The 21,344-nt window shown below is 58.6% G+C and overlaps 9 protein-coding genes across 14 annotated transcripts; 4 read left to right on the forward strand and 5 right to left on the reverse strand.

Moving 5' to 3' along the window:
- Window positions 1–1,695: 1,695 nt before the first annotated feature.
- Window positions 1,696–2,505, forward strand: H310_10857 (hypothetical protein; the record flags this gene model as incomplete). The annotated part of the gene is made up of 1 exon (XM_008877336.1): window positions 1,696–2,505. One exon carries the CDS (start codon window positions 1,696–1,698, stop codon window positions 2,434–2,436), a length of 741 nt encoding a protein of 246 aa, XP_008875558.1. The 3' UTR covers window positions 2,437–2,505.
- Window positions 2,506–3,340: 835 nt separating this feature from the next.
- H310_10858 lies at window positions 3,341–5,177 on the reverse strand. 2 transcript variants are annotated; one of them, XM_008877337.1, is made up of 2 exons: window positions 3,803–5,177; window positions 3,341–3,707 (listed from the first exon to the last, which is right to left on the reverse strand). In XM_008877337.1, exons 1-2 carry the CDS (start codon window positions 4,993–4,995, stop codon window positions 3,479–3,481), a joined length of 1,422 nt encoding a protein of 473 aa, XP_008875559.1. In that variant the 5' UTR covers window positions 4,996–5,177; the 3' UTR covers window positions 3,341–3,478. The 2 variants fall into 2 exon arrangements, with proteins under 2 accessions (XP_008875559.1, XP_008875560.1); XM_008877338.1 differs by having other exon boundaries at window positions 3,478–4,995.
- Window positions 5,178–6,555: 1,378 nt separating this feature from the next.
- H310_10859 (hypothetical protein) lies at window positions 6,556–9,132 on the forward strand. The gene is made up of 2 exons (XM_008877339.1): window positions 6,556–7,911; window positions 7,957–9,132. The coding sequence occupies exons 1-2, from the start codon at window positions 6,580–6,582 to the stop codon at window positions 8,914–8,916; spliced, it is 2,292 nt and encodes a 763-aa protein (XP_008875561.1). The 5' UTR covers window positions 6,556–6,579; the 3' UTR covers window positions 8,917–9,132.
- Window positions 9,133–9,834: 702 nt separating this feature from the next.
- On the reverse strand, window positions 9,835–11,397 carry H310_10860 (hypothetical protein; the record flags this gene model as incomplete). The annotated part of the gene is made up of 3 exons (XM_008877340.1): window positions 9,835–10,127; window positions 10,195–10,474; window positions 10,543–11,397. The coding sequence occupies 3 exons, from the start codon at window positions 11,395–11,397 to the stop codon at window positions 9,835–9,837; spliced, it is 1,428 nt and encodes a 475-aa protein (XP_008875562.1).
- A 2,373-nt stretch (window positions 11,398–13,770) lies between these two features.
- On the forward strand, window positions 13,771–15,183 carry H310_10861. Of its 2 annotated transcripts, XM_008877342.1 has the most exons (7): window positions 13,771–13,933; window positions 14,044–14,112; window positions 14,162–14,346; window positions 14,401–14,563; window positions 14,615–14,733; window positions 14,790–14,979; window positions 15,030–15,183. In XM_008877342.1, the coding sequence occupies exons 1-7, from the start codon at window positions 13,831–13,833 to the stop codon at window positions 15,092–15,094; spliced, it is 894 nt and encodes a 297-aa protein (XP_008875564.1). In that variant the 5' UTR covers window positions 13,771–13,830; the 3' UTR covers window positions 15,095–15,183. The 2 variants fall into 2 exon arrangements, with proteins under 2 accessions (XP_008875564.1, XP_008875563.1); XM_008877341.1 differs by having other exon boundaries at window positions 13,771–14,112.
- A 207-nt stretch (window positions 15,184–15,390) lies between these two features.
- On the reverse strand, window positions 15,391–17,322 carry H310_10862 (hypothetical protein; the record flags this gene model as incomplete). Of its 4 annotated transcripts, XM_008877344.1 has the most annotated exons (6): window positions 15,391–15,654; window positions 15,718–15,927; window positions 16,023–16,333; window positions 16,379–16,499; window positions 16,559–16,737; window positions 16,783–17,322. In XM_008877344.1, 6 exons carry the CDS (start codon window positions 17,320–17,322, stop codon window positions 15,453–15,455), a joined length of 1,563 nt encoding a protein of 520 aa, XP_008875566.1. In that variant the 3' UTR covers window positions 15,391–15,452. The 4 variants fall into 4 exon arrangements, with proteins under 4 accessions (XP_008875566.1, XP_008875567.1, XP_008875568.1 ...); XM_008877345.1 differs by having other exon boundaries at window positions 15,391–15,927; XM_008877346.1 differs by having other exon boundaries at window positions 15,718–16,333.
- A 422-nt stretch (window positions 17,323–17,744) lies between these two features.
- Window positions 17,745–18,542, reverse strand: H310_10863 (hypothetical protein). The gene has a single exon (XM_008877347.1). The coding sequence runs from the start codon at window positions 18,526–18,528 to the stop codon at window positions 17,887–17,889; it is 642 nt and encodes a 213-aa protein (XP_008875569.1). The 5' UTR covers window positions 18,529–18,542; the 3' UTR covers window positions 17,745–17,886.
- A 612-nt stretch (window positions 18,543–19,154) lies between these two features.
- On the forward strand, window positions 19,155–20,485 carry H310_10864 (hypothetical protein). The gene has a single exon (XM_008877348.1). The coding sequence runs from the start codon at window positions 19,188–19,190 to the stop codon at window positions 20,361–20,363; it is 1,176 nt and encodes a 391-aa protein (XP_008875570.1). The 5' UTR covers window positions 19,155–19,187; the 3' UTR covers window positions 20,364–20,485.
- A 355-nt stretch (window positions 20,486–20,840) lies between these two features.
- Window positions 20,841–21,344, reverse strand: H310_10865 (hypothetical protein). The gene is made up of 3 exons (XM_008877349.1): window positions 21,239–21,344; window positions 21,081–21,165; window positions 20,841–21,027 (listed from the first exon to the last, which is right to left on the reverse strand). Exons 1-3 carry the CDS (start codon window positions 21,329–21,331, stop codon window positions 20,894–20,896), a joined length of 312 nt encoding a protein of 103 aa, XP_008875571.1. The 5' UTR covers window positions 21,332–21,344; the 3' UTR covers window positions 20,841–20,893.

The following is a 21,344-nucleotide window of genomic DNA, read 5'->3' on the forward strand; positions in this document are numbered from 1 at the left end:
AGCTGCAACACCAACATGCAATTGCGCATCTCCAAATGTGATAGAAGCAACCGCTTCCATCGTTGGCAACCAATCCTGCCAAACACGGTCGACAGAGGTGGGCAGGACGAGGGTGGGCAGTTGGTTGTGCTCCCATATTTTTGAGCTACAACCACCCGTTTGGCGAGCATGACGTGGCGCTGTCTAGGTCGACGAGGTATATCAATTGTGATCTTGGTCCATTCGGCCATGTGGATGCCCTCGATCGAGGCGTGCCGTTGGCGGTGTGAGTGTAATTGAATGTGGTGCCGAACGGCATTGAGTTGGGGCTTAGTAGTTCGAGCATCCTTAGCCTCACTTTGGGTGGGACGCAGGAGCGCGTCGAGGCAAGCGGTCATGTTTTTGTGTGTACAATCCCGTGATGAATCTGTCTGCGGGGGCCGTACCGGGGCCAGCGGCATCTGCGCGTCAACCACGAGCTTGTTGACGGCGGTGGCGTACTCGATCGTGAATCGTCTGGCATCCACTCGGCGCGGTGCCGGCAAGGCGGACGCTGCGCTTGCCATCGTGGTCCGCCCTTGACCGCTACGGCTGTGGCGTTGGTTGTCAACGGCATCACAAGTCGCATGGAATGCCATGGAAAATGAAGCACGAGGCACTGCGCAAACTCCAACGGATGCGTGTCAAGCAGGCCGCCTTGCGTGTGTTGCCACTGTATTCCATTCACAAGGTTTGGCAAAGCCACCGCCGAGTGCAATGGGTCTTCGCCCTCCCCGCAACGCCATCATGCGACACCAATACACGCACCGATCGTTCCATCCATTCGCCTTTGGCCCATGGGACATGCTGAACATGATCACGAACGGTCCACCCCCGACTCTCCGCGAGGGGTAGGAAACGGCCTAGCTTCTACGAAAGGATACACTCGCATCATTCTGCCGAGCTTCGGGCTCCAAGCGAGCCATGCACCACGCAGACCACATTCAAGGGGACACATTCACAGCAACGCCAAGGCCTTGTGCAGTGCGCGCCGGGTCTGTCCGGGCTGATATCCCGACCTCCATCGCTCTCAACGTCCACCGGTAGATGTTGAAGGGACCACCTGGCGACCTTTCTGGGTTCGCCGTGGACCAATCAAATTCGGCCATTTACAATCCAGCCTCGGGTGTAGTAGCGCCGCACCCACACCACCAGCGTCGATTCGTGACTGGATAAGTTCAAGATTGAGTAGTCCATGTGCTGCACGGCGGCAGCTGCAAGCGCTTTGCGCTGTAGGGTCGCGGTGCTTTGGGCTCGAATGAACGCTGGATGCAGAAGCGTGAACGGCACACGTGGCAACATTGTGTGCGTGCTTAAGGCAGAGGTCAGTCGTCAGGGGCTCGTCCGACTCAGATCCATACGATCTGGTTCACCGCGTCGCCCTCCTGCGAATCGAGAGGGACAGCAAGCACGCTCTGCGTGCCTCCCCACGCCCTCGTGCTGCCGAGTGCGTGCCGGGTCGTTGACCACGGGGTGACGCGCCACTGCGTACGGCCCCAGCCTCTTCTGCGCCAGGCGCGCGGTAGCCGCCGCAACACGCGCCACATGTCCATCATGCGCTGCTGCCGACTTTACACTCCAACAAGTGTTGCGAGCGTGGAACCAATCAGCAGTCCGACACAGAAATCCTTGTCCCGATCGCCATTTCCAAACGTTCCGCCGCCTGCGCAAGTAGTCATGAGCATCGCCGCCGCCAGCACCGTGGTGTACACATTCGACCCGACGACATCGGGCGGCGTCGCCGGCACCATCACGACCCTCGTCGGCGCTGCGTCCACGTCGATCACGGCCGACCTGGACTTGACCAAAGCCAACTTTACCGCCCTGAACGCGTTCGATGGCAACTGCACCAACGTGACCGAGTACACGTGGCACATCCACACCAAGTGGGCCAATGCTGGCAAGGCATCCGAGTTCTTGACGGGGTGCTCGCTCGCCAAGACGGCCAACCACTACGACCCAGACTTCGCGTGTGGTCCCAACTCGGACTTCAACAACGACCCCAAGTGTGCCAACAAAACGTACGGCTGCAACGCGACGGCGTATGCCGCCAACCCCGGCGTGTGCGAAAAGGGAGACTTGTCTGGAAAGCTCGGCAGAATGAAGGCGACCAGCGGCAAGATCTCGGCCACGTGGACGGACAATGGCAACTACCCGACCATCGCCGAGCACATGGCGTCGTGGAATATCATGCTGCATGCCGTGTGCGGCGCCGCAACCCCTCGTTTCGTGTGCGCCAACGCCAGGGTGTACAATAGCACAAACAATACGTCGCCGAGCCCGACGATTACCGCGCCATCGACGACGAGTGCATCCCCCACCACGTCCCAGGTCAAGCCGACTCCATCGTCTGCCACGTCGGTCAAGGTGTCGGTCCTGGCCATGGCGTCGGTCGCCCTGCTTGCTGCCTTGTTCTAAGTCTAGCAAACCCACTTCGTTACATTCGTTCGTCCGTCTTCTTAAACGGACGTTTGTCGTGCTCATGGGATTTCCGACTGACACGGATGTTCTCGCTCGGAATCGCTTTGAAGGACCTCGATTTGCAGTGAGAGAGGTCCATGTCGATCGTGACGACGTGCAGATCCTGCAACCAGCCACGCCTCGTGCGCATGACGGCTTGGATGGCATGGCACTCGCCGATGAAACAAGCAATCGGACAATCGTGTCCGCCATTCTGTGTGGGCGGCATCGTGGCTGTCGCGACAAGAGGACCGGGGGCCGTCAGTTCCAGGAAAACAGCCCATCGAATCCATGCCTGTGCAACCTCGTCCATGCCGGCGGCGACGGCGCTGGAAGGTTACAACCCGCTACCTGGCGTACTGCCCACGCGTTGCCACTTGGGTCGACGACCACCACGTCCTGTATGTAGCACACCTGTTTCCAGGAACGCCCGTCCATTCGAGGTGTGCCATGGCATCGTGGCGATCTGCCAGAGTGGGTGGCTGCGCAGTATTCTGAAGTCTGCGACGTCCTATAGACGGTTCAGACATGCGACTTGACGCGCATGCGGCATGTATTTTTGTAACATCCGCAAGCGATGATGGGCACGGCCTTCGCATCCCTCAAGTGGATGTGGCGCGGTACGTGCGCAGTGGATGGCACGTGTTTATGGTGGACTGGTTGAAAGTGCCCACGGTGGTGGCGTCGGTGGAGGACGCTGGAGTGAACAAGTTGGCGTTTTGAACAGAGCAGCTCGCATCACGTCGAGGTGTGCCCTGCAGTGTGGAAAGTGCCGGACACGATGCACAATATGCCAAGGCACAGCAAACCACCCGCGGCGCTGTGGCGAAGGCGAGTCGTGGCTTCGCTAGCCAACCGAGCGTTCAATTGTATCACGGTTCATAGAGAAGTTAGAGGGGACTGTTCGACGAATGATGGGCCCTGGCAGCGCAAGTGGCGGCAAGGTATTTGGTCCTGTGCTAGCGTTGCAACACCGGTTGCAACCTCGACGGCACTTTAATCATATTCTGGTCTTCGAGGAGGAACAGGTGGAGCCGTGAACTGGGTCATGGCGTCCTAGTTGGTTCGCACGCCGTAATGCCGTCGCACAGACAGCGCGTCGCCGCCATGGCGCGGCCGCGTCGGAGCAGGCGTTGCTATCCTTTGGTATGGCGGCGGGTGTGTTCGTGATGGAGGGTTGCGATGTCGCGCCTCGGCCGACGACGCCATGTGCCGAGATGGCGGGCGACCTGGCGAAAACGATGCACAAACCGACCACATGAGCATCACTTGGTACACCAAGATGGCGACGAGAGCGAGAACCCACACCGCCACGACGACGTACCCGACGGCAGCCGCGGTGGATGGCGCCACGTGGGCTCCGGCCCACGCGAGAGCCCATGCGAGAACGATGCACCCTTCCATGGACGCGACGACCAACCGGTGCCAGCGACCGGTGTACAATGTGGAGTGCACGACAAACGCGAGAAAGACAGCGTGCGCGCCGATGACGAGGCCAGGGACGGCGGGAGACGCTACGCCCCCGACGATGCCGCCGGTGACGATTTGGATTGCATGTGGCAGCATCGCGTGGACGCGATAGCTGTACGAAACCGATGCCGGCAGCCAGGAAAACCAAGCATGGTGTGGAGCGTCGTCACGGTCGAATTCATCTTGTGTGAACACGTACAAGCGAATGGCGATGGCCGCCAGAGACGCCACGAGCACCACGAGCACCGCGACCGCCACGATAGCAGTCCAGTGGGGACTTCCGTCGGTGTAGCCATCCTGGCGGATTTCGTATGCGGCGGCCATCGCGAGCGGAAACAGCGCCGCGGACACGACAAACGACACGAGAAGGCCCGCGCGGTGGCGCACAAGCACGCCCATGGCTTCAAGGGGCGCGTTGCCACTGGCGGCAGCTTTGGCTTGGACTAGCATCCCGACGATACGGAAGCACGTGAGCACGCCGAGAACGACGACCACCGCCACCACGCACCGAACAAACAAGTTCTTTTCGTCGATGCCTTGGCGAAGCGCAAACGACTCTGGCCCGACGTGTACGTACTCGGCGCCGTCGCCACCTTGTGTAGCCAGCCTGCGATCGGTCGCCACGACTTTCGTTGTATTGCCCGGGACTTGAAAGTGCACCCAGCTTAGCCCGTCGCCAGCATACAGCGCGGTCAGAGGAATGGACGATGCGCCACCCACATGCACAAACGAGACGGCGGTGAGCGCTTGGATGACCGAGAAAGACAGCGGCAGGAGCCACGGCGTCGGTGGGAATGCCGGGGCGGGTGTCCATAGCCCCACGTGGAATGCGGCAAGGGGAGCGAGCGACACGGCCAAGAATACAGTCGGCAGCTTTTGCAACACGTCGTCCACGGTCGAAAGCACACGTGGCGGCGATATCCGTTGCGATGGCCAGTTCCCACGGTTGCCGGGCACTTCTCGCGGTAATTCCGTTGGATTGAATAGATCGAGTTGGTTGTCGGGCGTTCCAGTGGGTGTCGGCTTTGAAGACGGTCGAAGAGGCATCGACGAGGTAGTTGGCAGAGACGGCGTTTGAGGCACGAGAGAACGTGCCAGAGGACGGGATGTGGGGACGGGAGTCGATGTCACTGGCTGTGGAGATGGTTCCAGCGATGATTGTGGAGTCGTGTACGGAGTTGATGGTGGGGGCGTCTGTGGTGTTGGCTGTGGCGTAGGCTGTGGCGTAGACTGGGGGGTTGGCTGCGGTGTAGGCTGTGGCGTAGACTGGGGTGTTGGCTGTGGCGTAGGCTGTGGCGTAGGCTGGGGGGTTGGCTGCGGTGTAGGCTGTGGCGTAGACTGGGGGGTTGGCTGTGGCGTAGGCTGGGGTGTTGGCTGAAGTGTTGGCTGCGGTGTTGGCTGCGGTGTTGACTGCGGTGTTGACTGCGGTGTTGGCTGGGGTGTTGGCTGGGGGGTAGTCTGTGGGAAAATTTGTGATGTAGGCGCAGGGTCTTCTGTCGATGATGGAGTGTCTTGTGGAGTCCGCGAAGGTGTGGATCGAGAAGTCAAGGGTGGCTTTGTCACGGATGGAAGCGTCTCTGGAGTGCCTGGCTGGACAGGTGGTGCCGATGGTGCGGCCTCTGTTGTTGGCACTGTCATGGGTGAAGTTGCTGTTGGCTCTACAAGTGGTGTCTTCGTTTGCGCAGTAGTCGGCACAACTGGCCACGCCGTTGTCGAGTTTCGGGCATCGCCTATCCCAACGGTCACAACGTACGGCGCGCAGCTCCGACGTACCTGGTGTCATGGCATCTGTGCACAACAAACCGATGAGTACACACCGCACCCACCGCCTCGGCCGGCGCTTGCTCCTCCTGTGCAGCATTGGCATTGTCGCCGCTGCGGAATATTTTGATCGCAGCACAACGACCCGACCAGGACGACCGGCCTCGTTGCCTTGTGACTCACTCTCGTTGATTGGCATACACTATTACTGGGAAATGATCGTTCACACTATTTTGCGACCGCTGCTCTCTCACGATGGTCGACGCGGCCCCCTCGATCACCCATCCCGCAGCCAACGACAAAGCCCCATCCTGCGCCAACGGACGATTCACTCAAGCAAGGCATGCGCGTCCGTGTAGTGTACCAATGTTCCGTCGACGCGCGATTGTGCTCGGGTCTGCGCTTTTCGGTGCACCTTGCATATGGTCCCCCATCGAAAGCTGCCCGTCTGCGTTTTATGGGCAATGTGCGCTACGTACTCGTTCTCATGAAACTAGCAGCACGTGGTGCGGCCCTCACGCGTTGCGACATCTTCATGACGATGCCGCCAGCGCCGTCCACGCTTGGACGATGTTGGGCCTGTTGCAGAAGGGAGGGTTGCTGGTATGCGAGGTGGCGTATTGCGCCTGCCGACGCCCTTGTGGACGGATCTGGCGCGCGTGGGGGTGTGGGTGGCGCGCACCGAGCGCCAACCTCGGGCCTTCGAAGGAGTTCCTCCAGTGGGTGCTGCGCCCTCGTTGAAACTGCCACTATAAAATAGTGTTTGTTCTCGAAAGTCGGAAGATTCCGTGATTAGTGTGATCCCCAACTTCCACCAATCACGACGCGGTACATTGCAGCTTCCGCATTTGATAGCATTCCACGTGGAAGATGAGCATGATGTACCGACAGCCGCAGGCGGCACAGACAGCGTATGCGGCGCAGGCGGCCAAATGGAGGAACAATGCCGAGTCGCCCTGGAAGACGGGCGGCACGTCGTCGTCCGCGTCGAATTCCGTCTCGGAACTCGTGCTGATTTCGGAGCTGTGTTCGTCGATTGGTCAAACGTCGTTCCCGCCGAAGGATGCCATGACGACCCTGATGCGCCACATCCAAGCACTCGATCACACGTACCTGTGCGAGCTGCTGGAAACCAAACTCGAAGACTCGCTGTGGCAAGTCGTAGCGCGCGCCCTTGCTGTGCTGGATGCTCTCCTGTCGACGGCCGCCGCCACGACGTACCTCGACTACTTCTCGTCCCGGAAAAACCTCTTGCAGCATTTGACCGACCATGCCAAGCAAACCGTCAAGTCACGAGCAGAAAAGGTCTTTCACGCGCTCGACGCGCATGTACCTACGCAAGCCTCCCACGACGAAAGCAGCGACGATGACGACGACTACCGAGGTGACCATCCCTCCATTTACCAGCGCAGCGCGCAACAACAGCGTGCTCCTTCTTCCTCGACCAACAGGGCGCCTTCGCGTCAAAGCAGCGTGTCGTCGGAAATGAGCAGTCGTAGCAGCACCACGAGCTCATCCATGCACGTCGGCCCTCGCAGCCACGACCACTTTGATCAGGGATACCACCACGGCAGGCCAACAGGGCAATCTCTGTACAGCCCTCCCGTGCCAGCATCGCCCACAAATCGGCACACTCCGTCGAGAAACTACCAGCCGCCGATGCAAGACCTCCTGCTTGGGTCGCCGATCCACGAGCACGAATCGGCGCCCCCATCCTTGTTTGCCTCATTGACCGTAGTCGGTGCACCACAGCCTAGCAACCGCCCCACGCCGTCGTCGGCGTTTTCGTTCGTGTCGGGGAGTCCGCCGTCCCGTCCACAATCTGCCGCGTCATCGACGTCCTACCCGACGCCGGCAGCGCAGATGCCGCCGCCGTCGTCGACGGGTTTCTTGACGCCCCCACCGTCGTCGCCGTCCAACACATCGCAGTCGTCGCGGACTTCAGCATTTACACTTCCCGAGCCGTCGCCGACCCCGTCGTCGTCGTCCGCGTTTTCGTTTGTCCAGGATGGCCCGCCCCCAACGACGGCGTTCTCTTTTCTGCAACAGACTTGTCCGCCAAGCAATCACGACCGTCCACAGCCATTCGCATCGTACTCGCCACAGCCCGCCGCGCAGTCGCCCTTTCACGAGAACCCATCGAGCCACGCAGGACCAACATCGGCGTTTTCATTCCTCTCCGCTGCATCGCAATCCCCCAAGGTAATTCGTCGATGGCACGTCAAATGTCACCACCGACTGGTGTAGCGCACCGCCGCGGACCGCATTCACGACGCGTTTGCAGATCTGTCCGTCGGGCATGACGACGCCGCCGACGACGACGCTGGGGCTGATCCGTTCGGGTCAACTTTGGGAGATACGTCGAGCAGTCGAGGTGACATGTCCGAGCAAGATACAGACGGACGCAGCGAAGTGTCGGAGGACGTTCATCACGTCCAGCATGACCGTGCGCTTCGTGCTGCTGCTACCATGTCCACTCGCGATGAATTTGAAGCGCTCAAGAAGGCCGGCATGGCCCGCGAAGTGATTCTCGAAGTCGACGTGCCTCCCGGTCCGATGGGAATTGTCCTCGACCGGACCACGCCCGAGTCGGCGATTCTCGCCGAGTTCGTGCCGCTCCCGTCCGGCGACAAAGGGCTCATCGAACTCCATCCGGCTATTTGCCCCGGCTGCCTCCTCGTCGCGATCAACGGCAACTCGATTGAACACGTCGCCCTCCCCGAACTTGGCCCCGTCCTCGCCAATGCCGCCATGTACCATCGCGTGCTCACGTTCAAAAAGTTCATGGTCGGGTCGCGCGTCATGCACCCGTTGAAGCTCAAAACGCCGTACACGTGCCCCGCCCCTTCCCTCTTCGACCAAGTCAGCTCGCCCCGGCTCACAGCCACTCGTGCGTCCTGGTCATCGTCGCCTCCGTCGGGACCGCGACCAACTCCCGTCCACCAGTCTCAACCATTCGAACACGTCCCGGCCACGTTTGCCGCGGCTCAACGCGCGTTCACGACCGCATCGTCCACAAATTCGTCTGTGTTTCGTTTTATGCAGCAACAACAGGCTGCTGTTGTCGCGTCGCCAAGGCACGATCCGCCAACCACGTCAGCATTTGGCTTTATGGCGGCGACGCAGCCGCCGCCGTCCCGGCCATTCTCGCCTGCCCAACACCCCCGACAACCTCCCTCGTCGCCGTCTGCGTTTTCCTTCATATAATACACGAGAGTGGTGTCGTGCGTTGTTGTCGATGGCACATGTGGCTGGCATGGGACGTTGTCCAGAGCCAGGCATCGTCCCAACCACGACGACAAACGTTGCTCGCGGATGGCTCTTGATGGCGTCGCTGCTGTGGCACTCGAGAGGATCGTTGTGACGTCGCCTGCCCCTGCATACGACGGTCAGCGCAAACGTGAGAGGTCGTCTTGCGGGTGGAGCGTTGCCACACAGGCTCGGCAAGCACGTGGCGGTGGCCCAAACATGGCACGAGGACGTACCATGGCCGCCGCCGCCCGAGAGAGGGCAAGGGGGTTGGTAGAGAGAGCGAGGTAGTGGTGCCGCCGCAGCCGCCGAAAAATTTGGTTAGATGGCACAATGTGCCATAGCCTAAACCACAAGAGTTTCTACGCCGAAGCGCGATCTCGTCCTTGCCGAGGGAGATGCTAACCTTCTCTCGGTTCAACGAACACAAGTTTTCACGATGAAAACAATGTGTACCGGTCATTGCAATTGTCCCCGGGTTCGATCCCGGCTCCCGGTTGGTTTTGTCATACTGAAATCAAGTCACTTGCGACTATAGGTGAAGGGTCGTCGACGGCATCACAGTTTCACACCCGTCGGCGCCGCTGATGTGGGACGACTTACAGGAGTACGGGGGCCTCAACTCTCAATAGAGCTCCAGTGGCTGCCCTAATGCAAACGCCTGCGACACGTTGCTCTATCCGTAGGACTTTGCTAGACACACACGCCATAATCACGGGGGAGGTATATTGTGAATAGATAAACGACGATGAGGGACCGCGTCGAAACGACCATCGCGATAGCCGACGCCGAGTCCCTGGATGGTCGGGCGACTGACGGGGCGAGCATGCATGCGTGGTGGTGTTGCGCATGGCGGCCATGGATGGCCATCCTGCGTTACCATGCCATGGCTGAAGCCTTCGACGGTGTAAAGGTTGGTGGGGCTGCCAGCACCCAGTCGCAAAACTTGTCTGGGTTGTCCGAGCTCTCCTTGGTCACAACCTTTCCCAGGTCTTTGGCAATCGTTTGGACGTTGCGACGATTGCAAAGGACTTGGGCGACGAGCTTGGCGACGTACGAGCCCGTGAGGTACCCCTTGTGGACGACGGCAGGGGCCACCCCAAGGGATACCATGTCATTGGCATGGTGGAACTGGTCCATCATGACAGGGCACGGGATCTGTGGCACACCTACAACGTTTGCCAACCAGCACGGACATTCAGTAAGGCCAACAAATGTCGTGACAGGCTTGCTCACCGCTGCGAAGGGCGGTCGCGGTCGTGCTGAACCCGCCGTGATGGATGATGCAGCTCATTTGAGGAAATAGCCACGGGTGCGGCGCCGACGGTTCGACGCAAATCGTGTTGGTGTGGTACTGCACCAACGCGGCACAGGGCGGTGGCATGAACTTGGCCCAGCTTGCAACGATGACAGCGTGGCAGTTGGCCGAGTGGCACACTTGAAGGGCGAGCTGGAGCAGCGGAAGCGGCTCAATGGTTGGCATGCCTCCAAACCCAATGTAGATGACGGGCAGGGTCTTTGTCTTGAGGAACCGCTACGAGTACAACGGCATGAAAAGTGTGTGGGTCAAGGCATGTCGTGTACTTGCAGAGCGATGGACCCACGGTCGGAAGGGCTGCTCCATGCCGTCGATCCAGTCGGGAGGCTTGGCGGACTCGACGTGGTGGGAAAGAGGAAGCCACCGTACGCGACTTTGTTGGGCGGGTAGTCCTGCGGGACCTGCCGCTTGGGGCCGCATAACAGCAACGAGCTCGCTTGAAAGATGGTAATGTTGTCGTTGGCTTGGATGAGGTCGACGACGCCAAGGGGGGTTGTGATGGGGGAGAGCCCCAGCGCACTCCGTCGCCACTGGTTGATGCGCTTGCGCTGCTGGAGCCACCCCTTTGACGCCACGATCGAGTGCGACCAATGGTTGGAGCAGAGGAATCCAAGCGGGACCCCAGCCAGGACCCAATGCGGGAACTCGTTGGTTGGGATCGGGCACGATCCGAGAAAGACCGGCACCCAAGTCAAGTTGTACTTCTCGGCGATGCTGTACGTCTGTGCAATGGCCAAGGCGGCGCCGCAGACCACAATGTCGGCCCCCGCCAGGGCGGCCACGTACGACGCCAGGACTTCATCGGGGTCGTACCGGTTGTTCCAATCCGTGAGCAACTCGAGGCACTTAAGGGACCTCGCGACGCGGAAGCGGTGCTGGAACTCGACGTCGTAGAGGCCACCGTAAACGTCACCTGCAATCGTGGCAAAGGGAAGGCCAAACTCGGTCGTGACAAGGGGTTTGAGACGCTCTTCCGTCGCGATCGTGACGTGGTGGCCGCGGACAGCCAGGGCTTGCCCAAGGACGCAGTACGGCTGGACGTCGCCTCTGGGGCCGACTGCCACGATTACGATCTTTCGGCGTGGAGGGATCCCGGTGGCCGGCGGCTGTTGCGTTGGCATGATCGAAATTGAATCTTGAGATGTGGTACACGTGGGAAAACCCGAAATGACTGGGCTTGCGTCGCCCGCGAATCTTCAACTTCATGAACCCCCGACAGTGTTCGCAGCAATCGCGGCAGCAAGATCAGGACCGAGCCCAGGTGCCTTGACACGGACACGCCAGTGACGACGCCTCTGGCACACGGTTGCTCACGCGCCGACGCGCAGCTGCCGCGACACGAGTGAAGGACGAACCGTCTAGCGCTGGACCGATCTCTGCAGTACGCGACCAGAGGCCACCGCGATTCGCGTCGGTGGAGAGTATAATACCGACAACTGCAGCTGCGGGCATTCCAGGATATCCACGGAGCGCGGGTTGGCATGCTGACCATTACACTGGCGCATCGCGCGGCGCCTCACCCTGGCCAACGGCGGTCGCGTGGAAACCAAACACGGCAGCTGCCAAGCAACGAAGCCAGGCACTAGCTCGTCGTCTCGAAACCATTGCGCTGTGTCTAATGGAGACATTACCGCGGCCAGCCGCCGTGCGAAGCCCGCGCACCTTTTGTGCGCACAGCCACGCCCTTGATTGCGAGAGGACTTATTTGTGTCCAGAATGACCTGAGTGTATGATGTTCGTTTGGCAAGATATATGCATCTGAAACAAGCGTTTTATATACGTTTTGAACAACTTCAAGTCAAAGTTTTGTAAAAGAACCATTTGGCTTTGTAATTTGAAAAACAAGTTCGTACATCCTGCTTCGACATCATGCGCTTCAACTTGAACCAACGCAATCCGGGTGCCACGTCATGCGACAGCTCTATATGACGCAGGGCGCAGTGGACGGTGCCACCCGCAGCCTGTGGGTCGCTGAGCATGGCTATGCATGGCAAGGCGAGGGCGGTCACAAGGGCCATGGTCGCACGGCTGCAATGGACTCGACAATGTGTGCCATGTGGACGGTGGGGTGGCCAGCCATGCATCAAGTGGTGCCACATCGTGTGGACACCGCTGCGTCGGACATTCCGGATCTTTCGCCCAACCCACGACTGGCCGAGGACGATGCAGAACACTTGAAGTCGACTCGTAGACTCCTCCATGCATTTGCGGCGCGGGTGTGGTCCCCCGCACGGATCGCTTTGGTCTCACAAGCTGCTCGACGCCTTGTATCGCAGAATATACGTGAATAAATATCATGTTGTTCTCGCCGCAATTCCTCGAGATCGCGACGACCTGTCCGACATTGCGTGTACGGTACGATCCGCCGACGCCTGGATCACGAGTTGAATGACGTGGCATGGTAAGGGCTACTCGAGTTGGTCGGTTTTGACCAAGGAGAAATGCACCATGCGGCGCTGGTTTGTTTGGGTGGAGGGGAGCGCAAGGGAGACTCGATGGCGGTGCAGGGATACGAAGAGGACGGTGGTAGAGAGCGGCGACGCTTTGTCGAGGGGGACGCGACGCCTCGTGCTGCATCTCTCGGTCTGACGCGAACAGGCGCGCCGTGTGTGTTCAGGTGGACCTAGCACAGCGATGCGACAAGGCGACATGGCGCGTGGTCGAAATGCCGCGGCCGGGCTCATTCTCCCTTTGTCAACCCGTACTGGCCGAGTGAATCCCTCTTGTAAGTACAGACACCAACATTCAATATTCCTGAGGCAATTGCCACGTTTGGCTCCGGCCGACAAGGCAGGCACCAGCTCGACGATGGTCGAGCGAAACCAGAAGCTACCCGTGTAAGCCTCGTCGTCAGCAACTATCTTGCAATGTGCTGCTGAGTGTATCAAAACCGCGCTTGTTGAATCGCCTTAGTTCAAGAGAAATTGCATTCACCAGTGCAGTTGAGATTACATAGTGAGCGTTCATTGGGTAACGGCCCGAATGTTGGTAATCTACTTCCGCGAGGGATTAGCTCGAACGCGACCGATCCATGCCCCGCGCTGACCTATCACGCATTCCGTGATGCAGCACAGTGGCGACGATGCGAAGTCGCATTCGCAGCTCCGCCCCCTTTGCCCCCCTTCGGGAGCCCTCGCTTTCACCAACCACGTAGGCGTCGCCTTGGGTTTGCCTCAATGTTCAACGTCCGTCTCATGGCAACCCACACAACTTCTCACCATTTCCTGCGCGTTACTGTCATGCGGCATGGAGGTGCGTGGCTCACCTACAGCGCTCATGCATGTCTTGCGTGGTCTTCTTGCGTCTCCATCGAGGGTTGTTCCGCCTAGCGGTTCGCTTCGCAGCCAATGTTGCCGCTACTGCAGCGGCTGGACCAGACGCATGCGTTCAACTAGTATGTGGTTTGCCAATCAGGTGAGATAATTCGCGTCAAAATAGACACGGGTGAGTATTTGGACCAATCGGATTGGCCAATTCCTCTGCCTGACGTGTACCGGTGGGGGGGAGTGCTGCTGGCACTTCCATTGCTTGACACGCCGCCCCGACCCGCAACGATGACGTTTGCGCACCTCCTCCCGCCCACGTGGAAGAAGAACGTCCAGCTGTGGCTGGAAGACGATATCCCGTCGTACGATGTCGGCGGGTTCGTCGTGGGTGGTATGTTGCTGTCGTCTCACTCGAGGAGCGTGGTGCTTGTACATCCTCCGACGAGGAGTGCAGCTGCCTCCGATGCATTGCTGACCCCGCGACTGTGCATCGCGTTGTAGAGTCGAATCAAATCGCGTACTTGCTCGGTAAATCCCACGGGGTGCTGGCGGGTGTCCCCTTCTTCACAGGTGCCAACAGCGACGCCACGACGGCGACCCTTGACGACGACCTTTGTAGCGGTGTTTGAAGCGGTCGACTGTGTCGTGGAGTGGCAGCTTCCCGAAGGCGCTATGATCGACCCATCCACCGTGGCCTCGGGCAAAGTTGTCGTCGCCAAGGTGACGGGAAAGTGCCGCAACATTCTCCTTGGCGAACGCACGGCACTCAACATTTTGACGCGCGCCAGTGGCATTGCGACGCAGGTACGCCTTCGATGGCCACGTTGCCTGTTTAGTCTCTCACTTGGTGCGTGGCAGGCAGCCGCCGCCGTCAAGGTCGCCCGTAGTTTGGGCTGGCACGGTCATGTCGCTGGCACGCGCAAGACAACACCAGGGTTCCGCGTCGTTGAAAAGTACGCGTTGCTCGTGGCCGGCGCTAGCACCCATCGCAACGATCTGTCTCAAATGGTCATGCTTAAAGGTATGTGGTGCGCTCGTGCCGTCCAGGCCGCAACTCGTCGTGGTGACGTAGACAATCACGTATGGGCGTCGGGCAGCATCACGAACGCGGTCAAAAGGGCCAAGACGGCGGCGGGTTTCTCGATGAAGATTGAAGTCGAGTGCCGCAAGCTCGAGGAAGCTGTCGAGGCGGTATGGCAACTCGATTGTCCCAGGGACAGGGTGGTGATGGCTGCCGTCGTGTGTAGGCCACCGCAGGCGCCGACATCGTCATGCTCGACAACTTTGAGCCGCCGCAGCTCAAGCAAGTCGCGGCGACGCTCAAGCAACAGTTCCCCCACCTCCTCATCGAAGCCAGCGGGGGCATCACGATCGACTCGATGGGCGACTTTGTGTCGCCGCACGTCGACATCATCAGCCAAGGCAAACTCACCCAAGGTTCGCAGCACGTTGCCGCGATGGCTGCAATTTTGATGATCACGATGTAGGCTATGGCGCTGTGGACTTTTCGCTGAAGATTCAAAAATGCGAAGGCATCGTGGCGGCCGAGTAAACCAGAATACATGGGTCGAACGTTGAGATGCGAGTGTGCGCGGCCGCTGCAGGTCGTCGTCGGCGCTGACAGCACCGCTTTCGTTGCAGCCACCGTTTGGATTCGAACGGATGTTTGTGTACTTGCTGGAGGCTCGCCATCGCAAATCGGCACTTGGTTGCGCGCGATCGCGATGGCGACGATCTCGACGAGTGAATGACATGACAACGTCTGGGCCCATCCCTGTCCCAAAGAGACGCCAACATGGCGAGCGCCGAATCCCAGCCCATTCCATCTCCCTCGACGACGCCATCGACTTGGCATGACAAGATCGTTTCGTGGTGTTTATTGTACAAAGTCAGATCGAGCATCGGCATCGTCACGTACAATCCAGACACGTGAGCCTCGCGGCAGCGTGGGCGCGCCATGTCGATGGCAACGTGACTTCGGCATCGACGGTCATGACCCGCACGAGCTCACGCAATGCTGGGGCAATTGTCGGGTGCACACACAAATTGTGTCGACCAGCAGAACACTCGACACTCGCGAGAACGACACCGACGAGGCTGATCTGGTATGCCCTACGACACACAATTGCGTCAGCTACATCGATCGAATACGAAGGAGAGAGATGGGCGTCGCACCGCCGCGTCATGGTGGAAGGTGGCGGGAGGCGCAGGAGGTATTCCATGCACGCCATCGCTTCAGTCACCACGGCGTCCAGCGTCGTTGGTGGTGGTGCCGCCGCGACTCGTCCGCTTGACGACGTGCCAGTCGGGAGCTGCTCGCTCGCTACACCGATCCAATTGAACAGGAGAGTGGCCGTCAACGCGGCGAACGCGACGGCGGCTTCTCTACGCAGACATGATGTAGTTGGTCCATGTCGTACAAGATGCAACATGGCGCCGACCAAGTATGGTCATGGTGTCGGCATCGAAGCGTATTGTACCGGTGCTGTTGCAGCCACGCAAAAACCGGGCCGGAAGGTCCCGCGTCGGTGGACGAGAAGCGGCGGATTGCGTCGAGAAGGGCACTGGCGTACGAGTGGAGAACGGTGTGGGTCCTGGTGCATTGGAGCGCGTACACTGCCGTCAGCGATGCGACCCACGAGTGGAATACGTGCTCTTCGTTGTTGTCACGTCGGATGCCGTCATTTATTGGACATGTTGGGAGTGGCGAATAGCGAAGAACACGGCGGCAGGTCGATCGAATCCAGTCCGCGTCCTGCGCCAGGCTCCACCACGTCATCGGCGGTGGCATCTATGCCTCGAATAAGCCTACAAGGTCCATCCAGACAACAGGTACCTCTAGCCCGCGAAGGGGACCTCCGACTTTGACAAGGCGGACGACAGTTCGATCGGTCAAGCAATGTGCCAGCGCCTGCACCAGTTGGAGCGTCCGATGGGTGGGATACACTGCCAGATACCTAGGTCATTATGCACGTTTGAAGGCGCCACTCTGCCCATCGAGCGTCCTCGTACTCACCGCTGGCAAACGTCAAGCGCCACTACATGCAAATGTGGCGCTTGGCGGTACATGGTGCGAAACAATGACGCGGCGTCGTCTACGGGATTCGGCTTGTGGTCATGCGAGGACGAGGTCAGAATGACGCATTGCACAGGAAGCAACGGAGTTGCGTGCACTTGGTCGAGCCATGTACCAATCTACGGCCACAGAATTGACGGTTTGACGGGCGTTGCAGGTCGAACCTGGCGTTCCCAGACGCGAGGAAACTGCGTCCACAAGTTGAATCGAGCTGGCAGGGACAATTGGCTCAATTCGGACATCACGCGCGCTTCAAACGATGCAAGCATGTCCAAGATAGCATGCTCGCACAGGAAGACGTTGGTGAGCTCGACAAAGAGAGCGGTATCGTCGATGTCCGTGGCCAACACATGCTGCAGCGCGATGGACGTCGCGTGAGGAAGTGGCTGTTCGTGACGCTGGAGCTGATCCAGTACATACTCCTTCACGACATCATGTTGGCTTTGCAGCGACACTCCGATGGAAAGCGACGACGGCGACGCCTTTGTGACGGACGGCACAACGAACGGGGGAGGATCGTTGTGTTGCGACTCGTGCCACTCGAGCGTATCGGCAATAGTCGCGTGCGTCCACTCTCGCACAGACGCCACACTTGTCTCTAGTGACAGCGCGCATAACCTGCGGAGGCCTTCATGCACATTATTCTGCTTGACTTGGGCAAGGATGTCGTTGCACTCTGCCCATGCCGCTTCGTCTGCTTCCATGCGCAATACTTGAATTACCCCGATTTCTTCACATTTTACGAATCAAGTCGTTTCAAATCACCATGAAGCTCCATGATTGGCTAAAACTAAAAGGGATGGTCGAATTTGTGTCTGCCCACCGCCCCGATCCGCTCGCTCCATTGTCGACAATGAACGCCTCGCGAGCCCAGACCTACTTCACCGCATCTGCATGCAAGCATCGAGGGAAGCCATGGCCACATTACCTTGACAGGGAGCGCGCGCGTCCACCTAAATCACGCCACGCGGTGACGACGTCACGACGAACCATCTCCATCCTCGTCGCACAGATCACAAGCAGAGCGTGTTGACGCAGCCTGCACAGCTCTTCGCTGTGCCGATGACCTTTTCCCAACAGGATGGTGCCGGAATCAAATGGGTTCCACCCCCGAACACACAGAGCGCTCGGGTCTCGACCTCCTACTGACATGGGGAATCCATCCTTCGCAGCATTCCATCCACGAGACCGACGACGACGTGTGCCTGGACGAGTCTATCATCTCGCGTGGTTCTATTCATGTTATATCATACTGTGTCCTTGGTCGCTTACAAGAGGCCGCAGTCGACAACGACAACTTCTGTCAACGGCTTGCCCTTGACGCTGTACACGTTTTCGATCTTTCGCACGACGTCGAGGCCGTCGACAACCTTACCGAATGCGACGTTGCGGCCGTTCAAGTGCGGCATCGGCTTGCTCGTGATGAAGAACTGCGACCCATTCGTGTTTACACCCGAGTTCGCCATGCCAACAACCCCCGGTTCCGTATAGCGCAAGGCAAAGTTCTCGTCGTCAAAGTAGCGCGCGCCGCTGGCCGTCATGCCGCCTTGGCCGTTGCCGTGCGTAATGTCGCCTCCGGACACGTAGTTGTTCTTCTGCACCAAGTGGAACGGAGTGTTCTTGTACTTGCCAGATTTGACGAGCTCCAAGAAGTTGCTGGCCGTCTTTGGCACAATGTCAGATGCGAGTTCGATCACGACCTTTTCCGGTTCGGTGTTGCCGATCTTCACATCGAGGAACGCACGAGGACGCGGGGTCGCCGATTCCGGGACCGCAAAGTCGTACGCCAGTGACGCAGCTTTGGGAGCGTTCATCTTCTTCACTGCTAGGTGGTACCAGCCCCAGCCGCGGGCACCGGCACGGACTGGCGCGGCCAGAGATCCTACGACTTGCCGACGCATCCGATTCATCCTGTTAAGAATTAACGCATCGACTGGCAAAGAGGACGCCAGACACCATAGGATTTGATTGGCTAAAATGATACGCCAGGAATGCATTTCATTTGATGAAATATGCATATTTCCATTAAAACATTGAATGAAAAATTTTATACGTTGCGTTGATTGGGTGAAATTGTCCAATCAGCAAGTTGTTTTGCATGCAACCCAGATTTTTCGATATTTTTAACGTGGTTGATATGTTGTGCATGCGCTGGGAGGGGTTTACACGACCGCTCCAACGTTACTGGCACAAACGATCTCGTACTGGCAAGATTATATGTCTCTGGGATGTTGTTGCAGAATTGGTTATGCCGCACACGGGTTTAAACGTGGACGTAACCCCCATCCGCGCTCCACAGGAGTGTCGAAAATGTCATCAAATTTGGAAATATCAAGAATTTTCAATCGTATCTCTCATGATATATTGACTAAATTTTTCTTTCCTTCCATTGTATGAATAAGATAAAATCACAGAAGAATATGAAATACCTAAAATTGGGGTGAAATGCATGGAAAATTCAATATTTTCGGTGTAGATGCATGGAGATTTCGCAACAGCGGATGATATTTTGTACCCGTAAAATAAATCACCCCATCAGTTGACCTCTTGCCGATCCATCATCATCACGATGTCGTCGGCGCTGGATTCGATCGAGGGGCTGCGGACGCATCTCTCCGAAGAGAACGTATTGCGTGAGTCCGACATGTCCGCGTCATCTACGGAAGAATCCCCCCGCCACGACCGCCGCCACAATCATCATGATGTTCCCGTGGCAGCGCCAGACGCACCGCCTGTAGATTCGAACCCTCGAGTTCGATTTGCGCAGTCGCATGCTCCACCGGCCGCGCCATCTTCAAGTGGGCATGTGAGTGGAGGTAGCTCCCGTACAATGATTGCCATGCTGCAGCGCTATGGATACGACTTGGAAGATCTGGATGGCGCGGCAGACACGACGAATTCGTCGGGGATTCTCCATCTCCGCGAACGCAAGAACAACCAAACGGCGTTTCACATCGCCGTCAAGAAAGGGCACGTCGATGTACTGAAAGCATTGATGAAGCTCCCGCGTGCCGAGGAGTTTGTGAACGTCGGCGACAAGCACGGCAATACCCCACTGCATTTTGTCGCGTCCAAGGACAATTCGACCGCGGCGGCCGCCGAGTTGCAGACGTCGCTCGGGACGATGCTTCTCTCGATGGGGGCCAACCTCCACGCGACTAACGTACGCGGCCAGACACCGCTGGAAGTTCACATCCTGACGGCGAAAGCCGACACGTCCGTCTTTGTGAAGCTCATCTCGTTTCGTGGCATGCAGCTCAACAACCTCGTCGGGAACGGCACAACATACTTGCACATGGCGATCGTGGATCGGTCGTACCCCGAGATGGCCGGCGCACTCGTGAACGCCGGCGCATCGATCAACATCCCCGACCACAACGGTGTGATGGTATCGGACGTGATTTCGCGGCAGACACTCGTGCGCCTGACCAAGTACATGCGCGAGGGGACACAAGCGCCGCCCGCAGACGTGCCGCGCCTGTCGTGCAAGCTATGCAAGAACCCCAAGAGCCTCCTGGACGCGCTGCGAGACTGCCACGTGTGCGGACGCACCATGTGCCGCAACTGCTCCAAGAAACTCGGCGACATCAAAGATCCTGAACAAGCCGCCCGAGAAAAGCTTGACAAAGACGCACTCGCCGTCCGACTGTGCGCCACGTGTTGTACAGTGACCCAACTCCGCGACAGGAAGGCGGCCGAACAAAAGAAGTTTGCCGAGTCCCTCTTTGGCATGAATCGGGTCTAGCTCGTCATGCCACCACTGCATGGGATTCCAAGTCGAAATGGACTACGTCTTTGAGATGCATCGTACACGCCAGTGCGAAACATGGACGCAGATGCTTGGCCATCGATACACCATGCGCCGTCATGCCAAGGTACGTCGTGGCGGTGGCGGAACACTCGCCCGACGGACGAAGCAACATCGCATAGTCCAGGAATGGAAACAGCGAGGATGGCGACGCGAGGATGGCGACGTGCGACGATGGAGACAGCCGCGTGGAGGACTTTGTTGCATATATAGCGTGTACAAGCATGACGGTTCCACGGAGTCGACGTAGTTGGCTTAGCATTGGTGCCGTGGCACATGGCCACTTCGATTTGAGCGAGGGACACTCATCATCCCTTGCGACGTCCGCAACTGCCGTTATGTTGCACAGGATGCATCGTATTGTTGCGCAGCGCAACGTGCAAGTCACGTCCGCCGACGTGCAGAGAATCGAACGAGGCACAGCGCAAACGGGAGACATTGCAAGTCGATATATAATGCAACGATTGCTATGGAGAGGATGAAGGGGTAGATGGTGTCGCTGGAGATGAAGACGCCTGTTCGCGGGCCAGCGCGTCGTCCAACGCGCGCTGGATTTCGACGCACTTGGAATCGTACGGGAACGAGTAGTCGATGAACGACCCTAGAGGACAGGGAGCATCGTGTGGGCAATGTCGATATGAACGAATTGCATACCAAGCACGCCGAGAACTGCAAACGGGTACATCTTCTTGCTGTAGATGCTGATGGGAACACCTGCGAGGACGCCGCCTACACAAAACTACAAATGGCTACCAGTCGAGTTCGTTCCAGCAATGGATGCGGGCAAACGCAATATCCCGTGCAAGACGTACGTTGACTTGGTTCTGAATCATGCACCCTTGCAGCGATGCGCGCAGTTCCTTGGACGTCAGCGCTGGAGCGGCCGGCGTCGTGCTTTCTGCCATCGTTTTGCGTCCA

This window comes from Aphanomyces invadans (genome assembly GCF_000520115.1).
Source record: "Aphanomyces invadans strain NJM9701 unplaced genomic scaffold supercont1.28, whole genome shotgun sequence".
Taxonomy (NCBI): domain Eukaryota; phylum Oomycota; class Saprolegniomycetes; order Saprolegniales; family Verrucalvaceae; genus Aphanomyces; species Aphanomyces invadans.

What these genes read in the sequence shown, in the direction of transcription:
- H310_10858 (XM_008877338.1), bottom strand. Translation starts at nt 4,995, where the DNA reads ATGCCTCTTCGACCGTCTTCAAAGCCGACACCCACTGGAACGCCCGAC.
- H310_10859 (XM_008877339.1), top strand. Translation starts at nt 6,580, where the DNA reads ATGAGCATGATGTACCGACAGCCGCAGGCGGCACAGACAGCGTATGCG. An exon ending in CTGCATCGCAATCCCCCAAG is followed by an intron (nt 7,912 to 7,956) that starts GTAATTCGTCGA and finishes CGACTGGTGTAG; the next exon opens with CGCACCGCCGCGGACCGCAT.
- H310_10861 (XM_008877342.1), top strand. Translation starts at nt 13,831, where the DNA reads ATGACGTTTGCGCACCTCCTCCCGCCCACGTGGAAGAAGAACGTCCAG. An exon ending in TCAAATGGTCATGCTTAAAG is followed by an intron (nt 14,564 to 14,614) that starts GTATGTGGTGCG and finishes GTGGTGACGTAG; the next exon opens with ACAATCACGTATGGGCGTCG. An exon ending in CCAAGGCAAACTCACCCAAG is followed by an intron (nt 14,980 to 15,029) that starts GTTCGCAGCACG and finishes ATCACGATGTAG; the next exon opens with GCTATGGCGCTGTGGACTTT.
- H310_10863 (XM_008877347.1), bottom strand. Translation starts at nt 18,528, where the DNA reads ATGAATCGGATGCGTCGGCAAGTCGTAGGATCTCTGGCCGCGCCAGTC.
- H310_10864 (XM_008877348.1), top strand. Translation starts at nt 19,188, where the DNA reads ATGTCGTCGGCGCTGGATTCGATCGAGGGGCTGCGGACGCATCTCTCC.
- H310_10865 (XM_008877349.1), bottom strand. Translation starts at nt 21,331, where the DNA reads ATGGCAGAAAGCACGACGCCGGCCGCTCCAGCGCTGACGTCCAAGGAA. An exon ending in TGATTCAGAACCAAGTCAAC is followed by an intron (nt 21,166 to 21,238) that starts GTACGTCTTGCA and finishes AGCCATTTGTAG; the next exon opens with TTTTGTGTAGGCGGCGTCCT. An exon ending in TGCAGTTCTCGGCGTGCTTG is followed by an intron (nt 21,028 to 21,080) that starts GTATGCAATTCG and finishes CCTGTCCTCTAG; the next exon opens with GGTCGTTCATCGACTACTCG.